This window comes from Ceratotherium simum, chromosome 18 (assembly GCF_057802395.1).
Source record: "Ceratotherium simum simum isolate JZ-2026a chromosome 18, ASM5780239v1, whole genome shotgun sequence".
Lineage (NCBI taxonomy): Eukaryota > Metazoa > Chordata > Mammalia > Perissodactyla > Rhinocerotidae > Ceratotherium > Ceratotherium simum.
This window is the reverse complement of record NC_141917.1, coordinates 35,887,794-35,905,398: the sequence shown is the minus strand read 5'-3', so window position 1 is coordinate 35,905,398 and position 17,605 is coordinate 35,887,794. Positions and strand designations below refer to the sequence as shown.

At 42.3% G+C, this 17,605-nt stretch overlaps 1 protein-coding gene across 4 annotated transcripts in view; it reads left to right on the top strand.

The window, feature by feature from the left end:
* Positions 1-7,181: 7,181 nt before the first annotated feature.
* The window catches only part of PAIP1 (poly(A) binding protein interacting protein 1), a 31,251-nt gene continuing 20,827 nt past the window's right edge, over positions 7,182-17,605 (top strand). Inside the window, exons 1-3 of one of the 4 annotated variants that reach the window (XM_087443257.1) lie at positions 7,182-7,348; positions 8,656-8,825; positions 17,402-17,587. In XM_087443257.1, the coding sequence (XP_087299383.1) occupies positions 8,727-8,825; positions 17,402-17,587 (285 nt within the window). In that variant the 5' untranslated portion in view covers positions 7,182-7,348; positions 8,656-8,726. Of the gene's footprint in view, positions 7,349-7,613; positions 8,087-8,443; positions 8,469-8,655; positions 8,826-17,401; positions 17,588-17,605 lie in introns of those variants that run through there. The other 3 variants (XM_004422789.3, XM_004422790.3, XM_087443258.1) reach the window with 3 other exon arrangements.

Below are 17,605 nucleotides of genomic sequence, written 5' to 3'. Positions count from 1 at the left end.
TAGTCAAATTATAATCAGAAGATTGCTTGGTGAAGGAGGCCTTGTTTCCCAGATGCAGTTGTTCATTAAGTTGTTTAATGGATCTGGCAGGACACACCCACCAAGGTGACTAGAGGGCTAAAGCTCAGAAAATGGTGCATTTTCATAGATTCTTTAGAATCCTACTTGTATTTGACATCTCTGCAACATTTGACACTCTTGTGCTCTCCCTCTTTAACCTTCTATTCCCCACTGGCTTCTCTCAGGTTTAGTCCTATGTAAACAGAGTAAACAGATTCCTCATCTTCAACCCAGCCATTAAATTTATGCTTCTCTTTCCTCTTCTGCCTCGGTACACTTTTTCTAGGAAAACTCACTCATCCTTCAGCTATCAAATCTCTAACTCTAGGCAACATTCCTCTGAACTCCCGCTCCATAACTTAACTGTCCACAGAACAATTCCTCTTAGATGCTCCAGGTGCCAGATGAAATATCCAAAATGGAAGTGGTGGAGTCTGCCCCTCTCTGGTATTCCCATTCTTAGGGACTGAGGCACTGAAGCCAGAATCCTGGGAGTCAACCTTATCTCTGGCCTCTCATTAAGCCTCACACACATCTGTCAACTTCTTCCTAAACGTCTCTTGAATTTGGCCTTCTCTCCAACCCCACTACCACTACCTTAGTTGCCACCATCATTTTTTGCCAGAATTTCTGCTATAGCCACCAAACAAGTCTCCCTGCTTCTGGTCTCATACACCTCACACCTAGTAATCTCACACCCCTGCATATCGTCAGCACCTAGAACAGTGTCTGCCACAGAGTAGACATGCAACAAATATTTACTGAATGAATGACCAAGTGAATGAATGAATTCCTATCCTGATGGAGTTCACAGTCCAGCTAAGAGCTTAACATCAAACAAAAAAACTGCACTAGATGTTGGGGAGACCCCAAGCAGCACTGCTGGCTATCTCAGACTCAAAGATGTATTGGAGCCCTGATCCAGATGGCAGTCAAGTGCTGACTGGCTGGGGCTACATTTCATAGCAGGCTCAAGAGACTAGGAGAGGAAGATAATTTACACAAATGACACCCAAGGGAACAAACACATCAGCTAATTCTTCTTCTCTCTCTTAATGATGCCCCCGCTAATTTATAATGATATGAAAGTTGCCATGATGATTTGGGTGGAGAGGTGTGAACTGAACTAGCTAGGAAAGAGTTGGAGTGATGGAATAAGATGGAACAAGGTTTATGTATATGTGTTTGGTTTTTAAAATTTTATTTAGAGATCAATGTAGATTCACACACAGTTGTAATAAACAATACAGAGAGATCTTGTTTACCCTTCACCCAGTATCCCACGATAGTAACATCTTGCACAACTGTAATACAATTACATCTGGGAAACTGAAAATATACAATCCACCTACTTTAGTTTTACATGCACTCATGTGTGTGTGTGCGCGCACGCATGCCCAAGCACACACGTGTATTTAGTTCTATATAATTTTATCACATGTGTAGATTCATGTGACCAACATCACAGTCAAGAACAGAATAGTTCCATCACAAGGATTCCTCATTGTAACTACCCTTTCAATAGCCACACCTAAACCTTACCCCTCCTTAATCCCTGGCAACCACTAAATTGGTTCTCAATCTTTGTAATTTTGCCATTTCAAGGTTGCATAAATGGAAGCATATAATAACCTTTTGAGATTGGCTCTTTTTCCCTCAGCATAATTTCCTTGAGAGCTATCAAAGTTGTTGTGTGTATCAGTAGTTGTTCCTCTTTCTTGCTGAGTCGTATTCTATAGTATGAATGTACCACAGTTAAACCATTCATCCATTAAAGAACATCTGGGTTGTTTCCAAGTTGGGGCTATTATGAACGAAGCTGCCATAAAAGTTTGGGTACAGGTTTTTGTGTGAATATAAATCTTCATTTCTCTGGGATAAATGCTTAGTTTGGGCAGCTTTAACAAAATACTGTAGACTGGGTGGCTTAAATAACAATTTATTTCTCACAGTTCTGGAGGCTGGGAAGTCCCAAATTAGGGCACCAGCATGGTCGGGTTCTGGTGAGGCCCCTCTTCCTGGTTTGCAGATGGCCATCTTCTTGCTGTGTCTTCGCATGGTGCAAAGAGAGAGGTCTCTGGTCTCTTCCTCTCCTTATAAGGGCATGAATCCCATTAGGGAAGCTCCATCATCACGATCTCATCTAAACCTAATTACCTTCCAAAGACTCCACCTCCAAAAACCATCATATCGGGGATTAGGGCTTCCACTTATGAATTTGGAGAGGACACAAACATTCAGTCCATAGCATTCTGCCCCTGGCCTCCCTAAATTCATATCCTTCTTGCATGCAAAATACATTCATTCCTACCAACAGCCCCAAAAGTCTTAACTCATTCCAGTATCAACTCTAAAATCTAAAGTCTGAAATCTCGTCTAAATATCATCTAAATCAGATACGGGTGAGATTTAAGTACAATTCATCCTGAGGCAAAATTCCTTTCCAGCTGTGAACCTGTGAAACCAGTTAAGTTATGTGCTTCCAAACTACCATGGTGGGACAGGCATAGGATAGACATTCTCATTCCAAAAGGGAGAAACAGAAAAGAAGGAAGAGGTGGTGGGCCCCAAGCAAATCCAAATCCTACTAATGCAAATTCTATGATATCTTAAGAGTTGAGAATAATCCTCCTTGGCTCTATGGTCTGCCCTCCAGGCCCACTGGAGTGCCAAAGGATGCCACCCCACGTCTTGGTGGGATTCTCTCTGGTGGTTGCATCTCCAGGGCTCTGCCGGGCAGAGGATCACACCCCCACAGCTCTGAGCAGCATTGCCCCCATGGCTTTGGTTGGAGGTTGTCTGGTCTGTTGAAACCAACGTGGTGGCCCTGATGATCTCTGAATCTCCTTGGGGAGCCATTCTTCCCTTTTCCTGAAGAATAGTGCAAATTCACAGTTGAATAGTTTATTATCTTGTCCCGTAGAATCTAAGGAGTCTGATTGCTTTTTCTGCATTGTCCAATAACATGGTCCTCATTTCTGTCTGAGACCTCCATTCATCAGAATGGCCTTTGCTGTCCATATTTCTACCAACATTCTGTACATGATTATTTGTATTCTCTAAGAAGATGGAACTTTTCTCTACAGTTCTCTTCTTTTCTTTCTGAGCTCTCACCAGAATTACCTTAGCAGTCTCTTCATGGCAATATCAGCTTTTTCTAGCATGCACTGAAAAACACCACCAGCCTCTACCTATTAACCAGTTCCAAAACCACTTCCACATTTTTTAGGTATTTGTCACAGCAGCACCCCACTTCTCAATACCAATTTCTGTCTTAGGATTCTGCAGGGAAACAAAACTAATAGGGGCGATAGATAGATAGATAGATAGATAGATAGATAGATAGATAGATATAATCATATATATATATGACTTATTACGAGGAATTGGCTCATGTGATTATGGAGGCTGAGAAGTCCCATGATTTGCTGTCTGTAAGCTGGAGACTCAGGAAAGCTAGTGGTGTAGCTCTGAAGGCCTGAGAACCAGAGCACCAGCGGTGTAAATCCCAGCCCAAGGCCAGGAGAAGACTAATGTCCCAGCTCAGGCAATCAGGCAGAGAGATGAAATTCTCCCTTTCTCCTCCTTTTTGTTCTCTTCTGGCCCTCAGTGGATTAGGTGATGCCCACCCACATTGGGGAGAGCCATCTGCTTTACTCAGTCTGCCAATTCAAATGCTAATCTCTTCCAGGAACACCCTCACAGACACACCCAGAAATAATGTTTAACCAGATAGCTGGGTATCCCATAGACCAAACTGACACATAAAATTAACCATCACAAATGCCCAGGAGTGCAATTTCTATAGTAGTTACTATAGTAGTTGTATAGTAGTTACATGTATAATTTTTAAGGAAGTTGCCAAACTATTTTCTAGAGTGACTATAGTATAGTAGTTGTATAGTAGTTACATGTATAATTTTTAAGAAAATTGCCAAACTATTTTCTAGAGTGACTATACCATTTTACATTCCCACCAGCAAAATATGAGTGACTCAGTTTCTAGTTTCTCCACATCCTTTCAAGCATTTAGTGTTGTCACTATTTTCTATTTTAGCCATTCTGATAAGTAGATAATAAAATCTCATTGGGGTTTGAATTTTCATTTACCTAGTGGCTAATGATGTTGCACATTTTTTTCATGGGCTTAAATGCCATCTGTACATTCTCTTCAGTGAAATGTCTGTTCATGTATTTTTCCAATTAACTCCAGTTAGAGTAATTTAACTGGATTACTCTTTTGGAGTTGAGTTTTGAGCATGCTTCACATATTCTACATACGAGTCTTTTGTCAGTATGTGATTTGCAAATATTTTCCCCCATATTTATGAAAAATTTTCTCCTGTTAGCTGGACTTGGAAGGGGGCACTATCTACTCCCATATGGTCGAATGATGATCTTGAAGTCAATAAGCTCTGCAAGGTTTCTGAAAACCAGTCTTCTTTACCATCATTATACTGCTGAGCCAAAGAAAAGCAGGAGTATTGCAGGTGAGTCCAATTACTGTTAAAAGCCTATTACATACCAAGTACTGAGCAAAGACGTAAAGGTATAGAGATTAAAAGGTGTCCTCTGCCTTCAGAAGGCTAGTTTAGTGGAGTAGACAGTTATATAAATCAAATATTAACAATCCAGCTTACTAAGTGCCAAGTCACAGTTTTTCCAAGGTGCAACTATCACAAAGGAGGGAATCTAACATTAGGCAGCTCGTGGAAGTCTTCCTGGAAAACATCTTTCAAGCCCAGCTTAAAGAAACAAATCTTTTCCATAGTTCAGAGCAGGTCTTTTACCCATGTTACAATACATTTTCCAACCTCTCAGAATTTAGTCCTGCTACTCTCCTTTTACCACAAATCAACAAGAAAGTCATATGGGGGTTGGCCCAGTGGCATAGCCATTAAGTGCGCACGCTCCACTTCGGTGGCCAGGGGTTCGCAGGTTTGGATCCCAGGCCCGCACATACACACGGCTTGTAAAGCCACGCTGTGGCGGCGTCCCATATAAAGAAGAGGAAGATGGGCAAAGATGTTAGTCCAGGACCAATCTTCCTTGGCAAAAAGAGGAGGATTGGCATCGGATGTTAGCTCAGGGCTGATCTTCCTCACAAAATAAATAAATAAATAAATAAATAAATAAATAAATAAATAAATAAATAAATAAATAAGTGGTGGCTTTGGCCATTTAAAAAAAAAAACAAGAAAGGCATAAATGTGAAGAGCTTGCTTGATGATTCTCTCCAGAGAGTCCCACATGGTGCTCATATTTTTTTGTGTCTATTTGTGTGTGTGTGTGTGGCCTGTTGGCATTTTACAATATCTAACACCTGCTAGTTAGCCCTATAACAGTGCCCAGACGGATTTGAGCCCCCATAATATCTTAGCACCTTTTCTGTAAAATGGGGATAATTGGAATGTCTACTTCATAGGATGTGAGGATTAAAGAAAATGATAAAAGTAAAGCTCATGGAACAGTGGCTGGCACATAATAAATGCTCAATAAATATTAGCTATTGTTATTATCACGAAGCTAAATCCATTCATGTTATCCCCAAGTCCACCTTTTATATGTCATAAGAATAGGGCTAAAGTTACATAATAGTAAATAGGGAGAAGGCAAAGGATAACATCTCCATTATCTAATTTATCTAACAAAATAAGGCTATAAAGATGCCCTGATGTCACCGTGGATGCAGAATAGCCTTATCCTCAGATAAGAAAGCCTCAGGTGTAGAAAAGGTGCTATCCATCATAAAAGTTCTAAGGGGAACAAAAGCCTGCCGAGTACAAACAAAAGCCTGGGACGGGATTGGGGCATCTACTTCAGCGGAACACACAGGATAACTTACTCTCGCTGTTGTTGAGCACACAGTTTGTGGGTCTTCCTATATAACAGAAAAGTCCAGACAAGAAGAGATTGATGACCACATGAAAGAATGGATTTTAATGTTACGAGCATCACCTCATCTAATTTTTAAATTGTAATCTTGTTTTTGTAATATATGCTCAGTGCTACAACATACTTATTATTTTTTAGGTGAGGAAACTGAGGTTCAGAGAAGCTAAATCCCTTACTTACTCAAGATCACACAGGCATTAAGGGTCAAGGCCAGAATCCAAACCAAGCTCCAGCCTACTTTGAATCCTACATTTTTTGTCAACACCAAGGAACCATACTCTGTGCTGGCTTCCTTCCTGACTTCATTATTTTTGCCAGCGATCAACAGCATGAATCATTTATTCATGATTGCCCTTATTAAAGCCATTTTTCTCATTCATTTAGATGATGTTAATATTTTGTTTATTAACCAGAAGAGAAAATGATTAACAAGAGTGTTTGTTCCTAACTGAAATGATTCTCAAGATGACAAGACTGAAAAACATTAAGCCCTGCTTAAAATACAGGGCTACAATCAGAATTTGTGAAGATGTTTCAATCTAACACCAAAGAAATCAATTTTTTCTCCTTTTCATTACTTATATTCATCTTTCATTTGGCTTTAACACTGTCAGGCCTGACAAAAAACAATAACTTACACATAAATAATATCTACAATTTTGTTGTGCAATGTGGCAGCCACTAACCACATATGGCTACAGAGCACTTGAAATGTGCCTCATCCCAGCTGAGATGTGCCGAAAGTGTAAAATACACATTGGATTTTGATTAGTGTGAAAAAATAAAATGTCAATATTTTTATATTAATTACACGTAGAAATGATACCATTTTGGATATATTCAAATAAAACATATTAGTACTAAAATTAATTTCACCAGTTTTTTTTCCCTCTCCGTTGTCTTGCTGAAAATTTAAATTACATAAGTGGCTTGCATTTGTGGCTCGCACTATTTTTATTGGACAGCACTGGGAGAAGATGAAAAAGAGGGGAGTTTCACTGAAAGGTAGAGTATTTTTTTTAAATTCCCAGAGAGGAAGAGAAAAGGGAAGGGACGGAAGCTTGGTCACGGTAGTTGTGACCTACTGTATCAAACACCTACTGTCAATTGAAACGGGCGGGGGGAGAGAGGGCGTATTTCGAGGCCGTTTCACTCCCCTCCGCCGCTGCTAGCAGAGCAGGTGGCAGATCTTCCCGAGTCCCCTTCCCGACCAGTCCTTGGTGCTCGGCGGACGTCGGGTCATTGCACACACCTGCGCGCCCACGGAGGTGCGCGTCCGCGGACCGTGGCGCCGGCTCCACGCCCCCTCCCCCGGATTTTTATTTTCCGGGCACCAACCGTCACTCTCGCACTTCTCTCTTGGGAACCATCGCCTAGACTGGGCCTGCCAGCGGTAAGCGCCGCTCTCTGCCCCCAGTCCGGCCCCGGGAGCCCAGAGCCCCCGCCCGGCCCCCGCGGCGAGCAGGGCCGTCCGGGGGCCGAAACGCAGCCTGCTGGGCCGCGGCTGCCAACCCGCCGCGAACGAGAGAAGTGGCGGCGGCCGCGCCCGGGGCCTCCGGGCCGCGGGGGGCCGCTGTGACCCGCCTTCGCCCCCGCCGCGCCGAGGGCGGGGGAGCCGGGTTTTCGGGGAGAAGCGGAAAGCTGAGGGTAGCCGTGGGGGGCGGGCACTGAGGAGCGGCGGGTTCGGCGGGTGCTCCAGCTGCCGTCCGCTGCGCCCGAAGCGCGGAGGAGCCGAGCGGGGGCCCGCCGCCCTCCTCCTCCATGAGGCCCGAGTGAGCGCGGCTTCGAGAGCCGGCCCGCGGCGCCTCCCCCGCGTCCTCTCCCGAGCGCAGCGGCAGCGGCCCCCGGAGGAGGAGGAGGAGGAGCATGTCGGACGGTTTCGATCGGGCCCCAGGTGCTGGTCGGGGCCGGAGCCGGGGCCTGGGCCGCGGAGGGGGCGGGCCTGAGGGCGGCGGTTTCCCGAACGGAGCGGGGCCTGCTGAGCGGCCGCGGCACCAGCCGCCGCCGCAGCCCAAAGCCCCGGGCTTCCTGCAGCCGCCGCCGCTGCGCCAGCCCAGGACGGCGCCGCCAGGGGCCCAGTGCGAGGCCCCCGCCGGCCCCCAGCGGCCTCCCCGGCCCGGGGCGCTCCCAGGTACGGAGCCGCTCTGGGGACCCGTCTTCCTGGGCCAACGCTTCCCTACGGTCCTCCGCGCGCGCCGGGGGCCGGCGCGCTGGCCCCTCCTTTTGCCTGGGTCCCCGAGAGCATTACCCGCGGGGCCGGGTTGTTTTGGGGTGGAGTCGGGCCCGGAACGGGGTTTAGAAGGTGGCTGCTGGAATCCTTTGTGCGCCCCGGCTGGGGGAGGGGCCCAGTGCGCGGCCTCGGAGTTCTCCTGTCCCGGGAGGAAGTAAAAATCACCTCCCCCTCCCCAGCCTGGAAGGGGAGACCTTTAGGCGACAAAGCACCTCTTTAACCGACTCCCTAAAAAAGAAAAAAGGGGGGAAAAAAAGCCCTCAAGCATTCACTTAGGAGGCAGGTATGTTCATAAATGACCTAAAAGCAGGTCTATTGTTCCTTTTTGTAGGCTCTTTGTACTTATCCTGGCGAGACCCTTACATTTCGTGATGGTTCTCGTTCGTAGATGGCTTTTCAGTGTATAGTAAGTTGTTACACAAAGAGTGAACGTATCTAACACCCCCCCTTTTTTTTTTTTCGTTTCTCAGAACAAACGAGGCCCCTGAGAGCTCCACCTATCTCACAGGATACTGTCCCACAGCAGAATTCGGAGTCAGCAATGGCTAAACCCCAGGTGGTTGTAGCTCCTGTATTAATGTCTAAGCTGTCTGTGAACGCCCCTGAGTTTTACCCGTCAGGTTATTCTTCTAATTACACAGTAAGTACACTCTTGTACTGCAACTCTAGCTGAATATTACTAGAAAAATGTGGTTGTTAACTTCATTAATCAGAGTATGCTGGTGCTTTCTGTACTACACATAAAAACATTTTATTATGAATTCATTGAACTCATGAGGAAACAAAACTGATTCAGGAATATATTTTGTAGTTGTTACGTTCAAGGTTGTATTCAGAATGTAGGCTTGAGAGTAGACATTCTTGTCTGTTTTGTTCACTGCTGTATTCCCACCATCTATAGAGTATCTCCGGGCTAATAAACTAAAATCTGTGTCCAGACTGTATGGACAACGTATAGAATAGTGGCCTGGCAAAGTTATTTTTAATTTGATTTTTAGCAAGATGGCTGAATATTCATTGGTAGCTTTATAGTTATAAACAGTTGTTTTGCTGCAGACTAATTGAGGTAGGTTTTTGAATGCTGAGAAGTACACATCTGGGCTCTGTTATGTTAAAATAGAAGTCTTTCTGGTTCTAATTAACTATTGTTATGCAGAAATGTAGGGAGTTTTGATAAAGTGTTTTCATAGATATAAAGAACTTTTAAATTTTCAGATTCATCTTTGTTAATGTTATAAGAATTTTAAAAATTGGTCACACTTTTAAATAGCAGGAGGAAACAGGAAGCACAGTTAGGATATATAGAAAAAAAATTTGGCTAGGTAAATGCATAGCAATTAATTGTAGATAAGTGGGGCAGGAACCCTTCTGAAGAATGAAGAAATGATTGATAATACTTTAGAATAAGTCCTACCTTTTTAGTTTTATTGACTATTCTATAACATAGAATAGTGTACATAAAAGTTAGCTCAAAGTTTCATGAAGTGAACACTCAGGCAACCAGCATCCAAATCAAGAAACATTATTAATATCCCAAAAGCCCTTTCTGTCCCTTCTAATCATTACTGCTCTCCAACGGTAACCACTGTTTTGACTTAACAGTAGTTTTGCCTGTTTTCAAAGTTTGTATAAATGGAGTCATACAGAATATGTTGTTTTCATTTCTCACTTTCATTCAACATCAGAATTAATCCATGTTGTAGCATGTAATTGGAGGTGAATTATTCTCATAGCATTCCATTGTGTGAACCATAGTCCCATTTGCTTGTTGATGAACATTGGGTAGCTTCCACTTTGGGGCTATTATGAATAGGGCTGCTGTTCTTGTCCATGTCTTGGTGGTTACATGCCCTTGTTTCAGTTTGGTATGTACCTAGGAGTGGAATTGCTGAGACATAGGATAGCCAGCTTTAGTAGAGGCTGCCAAATGGTTTTCCAAAGAGACTGTTCCAGTGTACTCGCTGAGTACTCTGTGATTTCCTGTTGCTCTACTTTCTTGTCACCACTTGGTATTTTCTGTTTAAGTTTAGCCATTCAGTGGGTGTGTGGTATCTAGTTGTGGGGTTTTGGGTTTTTTTTGCTGAGGAAGATTAGCTCTGAGCCAACATGTGTGCCAGTCTTCCTCTACTTTGTGTGTAGGTTGCCGCCACAGCGTGGCTGACCAGTGGTATAGCTCTGTGCCCAGGATCTGAACCTGAGAACCTGGCCGCCGAAGTGGAACGCACCGAACTTAACCTCTATGCCACAGGGCTGGCCCTTCTAGTTGTGGTTTTAATTTGTATTTACCTGATAGCTTATGGTGGCACACCTTTTTTGTTAGACTTTTTTTTTCTTTTTTTGTTTTTTCTTCCATATTTGATAGAAAAAGTATGAGAAAGCTGGTTTCCATATTTTAGAAACTCCTTGTAGCGTAGACTTTTTTGGGGAAAAAGCTTTGGGGCTGAAAAGGGGAAAGTGTAGGCATGGCAGGAAGAGCAGTTGATTTGGGGTGAAAGGAGCCATCAGTCATGTAATATAGAAGTGAGAGCAGTTTGGGTTCGTGCCAGAAAGTTGCGTTTGGCTCAGAGAAGAAAGGAATGATTGGAGAGCTGTGAGTGGTTGAATAAACTCTTAAGGATACTTACCTTCTAACAGCCACAAACAGTTCCCCATTTGTTTGTGTCCCTGTTGACAGGCAATTTTATGGTGGGAGGGATGCAATTTTTTTCGCAGTTCTGTACCAGCTAGTTTTGCATAGTTCAAGTGACTCCTGGGCTATAGAGCAGTGAATTGAGCCATATTAATATTAGTCCACTTACTTTGAGCTGCTGTCATCTTTTAGGCCTTCCTTGGTATCTTCTGGTAGATCAGCTCCTTCTATGCTCAATTCACCAGAACAGATTGTAAGCCTATGGGTCACATGTGGCCTGCGGGTGTGTCTTTGGCCCTCAGAGATTTTTGTGTTTTTTTGATAAGTTACCAACACTTAAATTAGATACTGCAAATCTGAATTTTCTGGTTTCTCATGAAATCCTAAGATCTGGCCAGGCTGGACTGTTACTTGTATAGAGCAAAAATTGGCTGGAGCTGAGTAGAGGCAGCCCCTTTAGATGGAGTGCATGAGCTCTTATTTGCTCACTGGCTTACTTCATTCGTTTGTAATCCACCTGGATTCTACAAGCATTCAAGCTTGCTCTGATACATTGTCTAGCCTTACTCCCTTACCCTCTTACCCCTGTCAAGGCTGAGTTTTTCTCAATCCACTTAGTCACGGAAGAGCAGTATCCTTGTTTTTCCTGACTCTTAGGATAAGATCTTGTTGTGAGGGAAACTTTTCCTTATAGTAACCATAATCCAAAATTAGCTACATTCACTCACTTATTCAGTTGAATTCACTCAGTTGAATACTTAGAGTCAAGCACTGGGGATACAGCAATGAACAAATGAACAGAAATTCCTGCCTTCGTGGAGCCTCTATTCTACTGGTCTCCTGGCTTGGTTTCTAGAAATTCCTTGAGTCTGCTTTGTTACACACATGAAAATCTGTTGCTTGAGCTGGAGCTGCTTTCAAGAATGCATGCTTTTTCTGAAAGCCTTTATGATAGTCCTTTGCTGCTTTCTTAACCCTTCTAAAACTCCAAGCCCCTTAGTCCTTCCCCTAATCCCACTGCCAGAATTTCCTGTTTTCTGTGCCTTCTTACCAGTGAGTTGCTGTATCCATCTATTCCTGGCCATTGCTTCTCAGATAAACTGTTACATCGTAAATATTTAATCACAGAACCCGAAATTCCACATAGGAATTCATAAAGCATTTATTCAGAGACAAAATCCCCCCCCAACACGCACACACAAAAATCCCAGCTTTTTCTTAAGAACAGCCCCCTTTCAAGTTACTGCCTAGTTTTTCTTCTGTCTTTCAGTAGTAACATTCTCCAAGATGTAAAATTATTCACTATTGGTACTACTTTACTTCTCACGGACTGTCCAAACCTCTGTAGACCAATTTCCTTAATTGTAATCATGCTATTTTTGTGACAGTTACTGATGCTCTTCGGGATTTAAAATTTGTTGTCCTCTTAACTCGCATCTTAGTAGACTTTATTGACCACAGTAGGACGTGTAAGGTTTAACAAGTCCCACTGTGCCAGGTCCTGTGCTAGGTGCTAAGGGTACCTTTTCAGTCTTTCAGAAGTTCCTCTTATTTTTTTGTTTGTTTGTTTTGTTTTTTTGTGAGGAAGATCAGCCCTGAGCTAACATCCATGCTAATCCTCCTCTTTTTTTGCTGAGGAAGACTGGCTCTGAGCTAACATCTATTGCCAATCCTCCTCCTTTTTTTTTCCCCCCAAAGCCCCAGTAAATAGTTGTATGTCATAGTTGCACATCCCTCTAGTTGCTGTATGTGGGACGCGGCCTCAGCATGGCCGGAGAAGCGGTGCATCGGTGTGCGCCCGGGATCCGAACCCGGGCCGCCAGTAGCGGAGCGCGCGCACTTAACCGCTAAGCCACGGGGCCCGCCCTCCTCTTATTTTTATAAGAACTGAATATTTCAGATACTAACTTTCATTTTAATTTTTCTCTCTCATTGTATAGTCTCCTTTACTCCCAGACTCTGCAACCATCAGTCTCCCAGATTTCAACCTATGAAATTATTCTGTAGCATTTGGTATTATGAGCACCTCTTCTCATTTACTTTTTCCTGTGGCTTCTGTGGCACTACTCTTTCTTCATCCTCCCAACTTGCACATCATTCTTTCTTCCCTTAGCCTGCACTGAGGTTTTGTCTTTTTTCCATTTTATTACCTCCCTTGGTGATCCTACTGTCGCCTAGAATCTGACTGTTGCCTGCCTATCTGCTGATAACTGGGAAATCTAATTCTTCTTCTGAGCTCCAGCCTTGTGTTTCCGTTTGTTTTGACCTCTTCTTGAGGTTCTCACATTGAAACTCAAGGATAAAGAATTTATCTTGTGCAAACCTCTTATATTTTTATATTCTAACTAGCTCCTCAGGCTAAACACTTGGTGGTACATTGACCACCTTTCTCTTTCACACTCTTGCCCCCCTTCAATCCAGTTAACTAAAGTAGTCTTGACTAGTCCACCATCTAAGTGATCAGTTTCCTTTTGTTCCCACTGCTTTGGATTAGTTGCTCATCTCTTGACAACGTGTTCAAAGTACCTACTATGAAAAGTGAGTTTTCTAATTGATGTCCCCACTAATCTCTTCACATAATTCTTTCTAAGAAAAATAAATAAAACTTAAATATTCCTTAGCTTGGAAGCCATTTGACTCCACATTGAAACTGAAGAAATTTGTACTTTAAAAAAATCTGGTACTAAAGAACTGAGGCAAGCTTTGATTCAAACACATTGGAGTGCCTATCTGTTCAGAATATTCTGTGCCACCTTTTTTGCTTAAAACGACAGACTCTGAATCCCCTGTTCTTCTGTATTCAGAGCAGCTCTATGTTCCTTTTTTACTTTCAGACTTCAAATTTTCTTAAGAGAGAGTTATGCTAATTTAAAAAGAAAGACTGAAATCAATGTTCTAAACTGCGTTTTGCCACAGTGAATGACATTTGATAGAAACAGGAAATTAACACCTTCAGCTGGGACCTGTAGACTTCCTGCTTTTCATTATCAGTAGTAGGAGAATACTACAAGTCTGTAAAACTCCAGTTTAAGTTTTTAATATATAGTTTAGTTTTTCATTGTAAAATTCACACATGTACGTGGTTAACGTTATTTACATGTACGTGGTTACCATTAAGTATGTTATTTAATGTATACATTTATAATGCTTAACTCCTTTCACAATTTTATAATAAAGGGTCAATATTTAGAATATGAACATTTCTTTACTCCAGAGGTAACTATTATTATTCCTTACCTATCCAGAAATTTACATTGCTTGTAAATCTTTTTAAAAAATGAAATTGTGCTAAAATATGATTCTGTATTCTTTTCATTTAACAACTGTATTGGCGATATTTCTGTGTTGGTGCACATAAACATGTCTTGTTTTCTTAAGTGGCTACATGATATTCCATTACATGGATATAAGGTAACGTATTTAACCAGTTCCTTGTTGATGGACTGTTAAGATGGGTCTTTGGCAATGAATATCCTTGTATGTATGTCAGAGTTGGGTTTTAAGCTTTTGTTAGTTATTTGGAGTATAGCGTAGAGGTTTTTTTTTTTTTTTTTAAATAATTTTATTTTATTTATTTTTTCCCCCAAAGCCCCAGTAGATAGTTGTATGTCATAGTTGCACATCCTTCTAGTTGCTGTATGTGGGACGCGGCCTCAGCATGGCCAGAGAAGCGGTGCGTGGGTGCGCGCCGGGGATCCGAACCCAGGCCGCCAGCAGCGGAGCGCGCGCACTTAACCGCTAAGCCACGGGGCCGGCCCAAGCGTAGAGGTTAAAAATACAGGCTTGATTAAAAAAAGAGAAAATCGTCCCATTTGCAACAACATGGATGGACCTTGAGGGTATTACATTAAGCGAAATAAGCCAGACAGAGAAAGTCAAACCCCACATGATTTCACTCATATGTGGAAGATAAACAAACACATGGATAAAGAGAACAGATTAGTGGTTACCAGAGGGGAAGAGGGCTGGAGGGGTGGGCGAAAGGGGTGAAGGGGCACATATGTATGGTGACGGATAAAAAATTAGACTATTGGTGGCGACCACGATGCAGTCTATGCAGAAACCGATAAATAATAATGTACGCCTGAAGTTACGCAATGTTAGAAACCATTATGACCTCAATAAAATAACCGGGGGGGAAAAAAAGTACAGGTTTGGTTCTGTGCTCAGTTCTTCTAACTAGCTATGTGACTTTGTGCACATGACTTAAGTTGGTACATAGTCCTTCCTTGTTCAAACCCACCCCAGCCATCCCTCACCCCTACCCGACCCCCATGGTTTTCCCACTGCCTTTCGAGCCACTGTCCTCAATGGGGTCCCCGAGACCCTACATGATCTCTCCGTCTGCCTCATTGATATCATTAGCTACTGCCCCATCCTCAGTTTCTGTGTTCTGGTCTGTCTCAAAGGTATCAGGTAAGCACCTGTCTCCTTGGGGCACACATGCTTCTTATACCCACTATATTGAATATCTTTCCTAAGATACTTGTATGGCTGGATTTTTTTTTTTCTCTCTCTTTCTGTCTGTTTAGATGTTAACTCTTCAGAACCTTTCCCTGACCTTTCTTGTTGTTGAGCAAGATTCACCCTGAGCTAACATCTGTGCCAGTCTTCCTGTATTTTGTATGTGGGTCGCCACCACAGCGGGGCTGATGAGTGGTGTAGGTCCATATCCGGGCTCCAGATCTGGGCTGTGGAAGCGGAGCACACTGAACTTAACCACTATATCACAGCGCCAGCCCCCCAACCATTTTTTTCATAGTATATCTCAACATCTGAATAATGTCTCCCATCATGGAATATAAGCTCCATGAGCGGAAGACTTTGTCTCCTTTATTCATGGCATGATAGTACTCCCAGCATCTGGAACAGTCTTTGGCATTTAGTAGGCGCTCAACACTCAAATGGTTTTGAGTGAATAACATACGTGCAACTGGAGGGTATAGCTAATTAATGAATTAATCAGAGTACCATCCTAGGTACCAAGAAGTGTAGCTTTTATTCTACTTTTTGGATGCCTTTTACACTTTAGCCTCTTTAGGTTTGAGAACATGGTTATTGTATTTGGAATTTATTTCAGTATTTTCCTAGAAATTTAAAAATTTATTTGTTGAACACTTAGTGCCTTACTATGTGCTAGTCACTGGTCCAGGGACATTTACTCATTAATTCATGTAATTCATTAACTCATTTAATCCTCAGTCACCCAGCTGTAATGTTTATGGTTCATGAATTTGAATTTCATCAACATTAATACCTTGATCTTACAGTAGAGTCATTTAATTTGGATTCAATTTTGTGATCAGACATTTAATGTGTGATAGTTTACCTGCCCCTCTGCTCAGTGAACACTATGTGAGCAAGATGTGGGCACATGAATCTGCTATTCCTGCAGCTGGTCTTATGTCTGAGTGCCTCTCGTAGTACATGCAATTTGTCATGTTAAATATCACTTTAGTGTCTACAGATATATAAAAATTATCCAAAATGGCCTCTAAATGGTGGTCAGCTGAAGAAATAGTGGTCAACACTAACAATGGAGGAATAATTGGCTGTGTCAGTCTTTCTACTGAGATTCTATGTTCATCTCTAACATGGAGCTTTCCTAAGGGGAATTTTGACTAGGTGTGATTTTTTTTTTTTTTTTTGGTACGTACTCACTGACTTTAAAATGTAACCCCTTCAGCTTCTATACTGCAGTCATAATTCTGTCATGTGGTTTCTCATTTGACTCCTTTTAGAGAATGGTAAATTTCATCAAGCAATATACTTGTTATTAGTTCATAACTGTTAAGTAAACTTCAAAATGCTTTAGGTGGTATTCCAGGCATTGTGAGTGTTAGAGTTAGTCCTCTGATCTGATACCTTTTGCAGTACTCACCCTGCTCAGCTCAGCTCCTGCCGTTTATTAAAAGGTTGAGAACTTCCAAAGGTGATAGCGGTGGGGACATTAGTTGGAAACTACTGCTACTATCAAGGTTGACTAGAAACCTGGATATGGCAGCCAAAAAGTCTCCTACCACTGTACAATAGATGAAATTTTATGGTCACTTAACTGTATACATTTCCTTGTTGTTGGGGATTGACACATGACAAACCTTACTATTTTTCTTTTCAGTATAGAAGATGTCAAATATCTACAAGAATATAGAGAATGGTATAATGAATCCCCATGGTCTGAACAGTTAGCTACATGTGGCCATTCTTGTTTTTATATCCCTGGCCCCTCCAACCCTCCCATTTTGAAGGAAATCCTAGATCTTACTGTATCAGTAAATAGATCAAAATCTTAATTTTGATATTGGTATTATAGTGATACATTGGTTTAAACTTTATTTCTCAGCCGTTTTGTAAATCTGCCGGGAATGAGATGACAATTCCCTACCCAGTGAAGTGGAGCCCTTCTGTTATAACATTTTAGCCAGTGGGCAAGGAAGAAGGATAGCTCAGTGGACTTAATTTTATTGAAGAAAATAACAAATTTTATCATCTGAAGGATCCTTTAAAAAATTATCTGTGGTAGAGGCATCCCAACTTGAAGCTGCCTCATGTTTATTAATTTTTTTTTTTTTTTAACTTCTTTATAGGAATCCTATGAGGATGGTTGTGAGGATTATCCCACTCTATCAGAATATGTTCAGGATTTTTTGAATCATCTTACAGAGCAGCCTGGCAGTTTTGAAACTGAAATTGAACAGTTTGCAGAGACCCTGAATGGCTGGGTTACAACAGATGATGCTTTGCAAGAACTTGTGGAACTTATCTATCAACAGGTAGGTTGGCTAATAGCA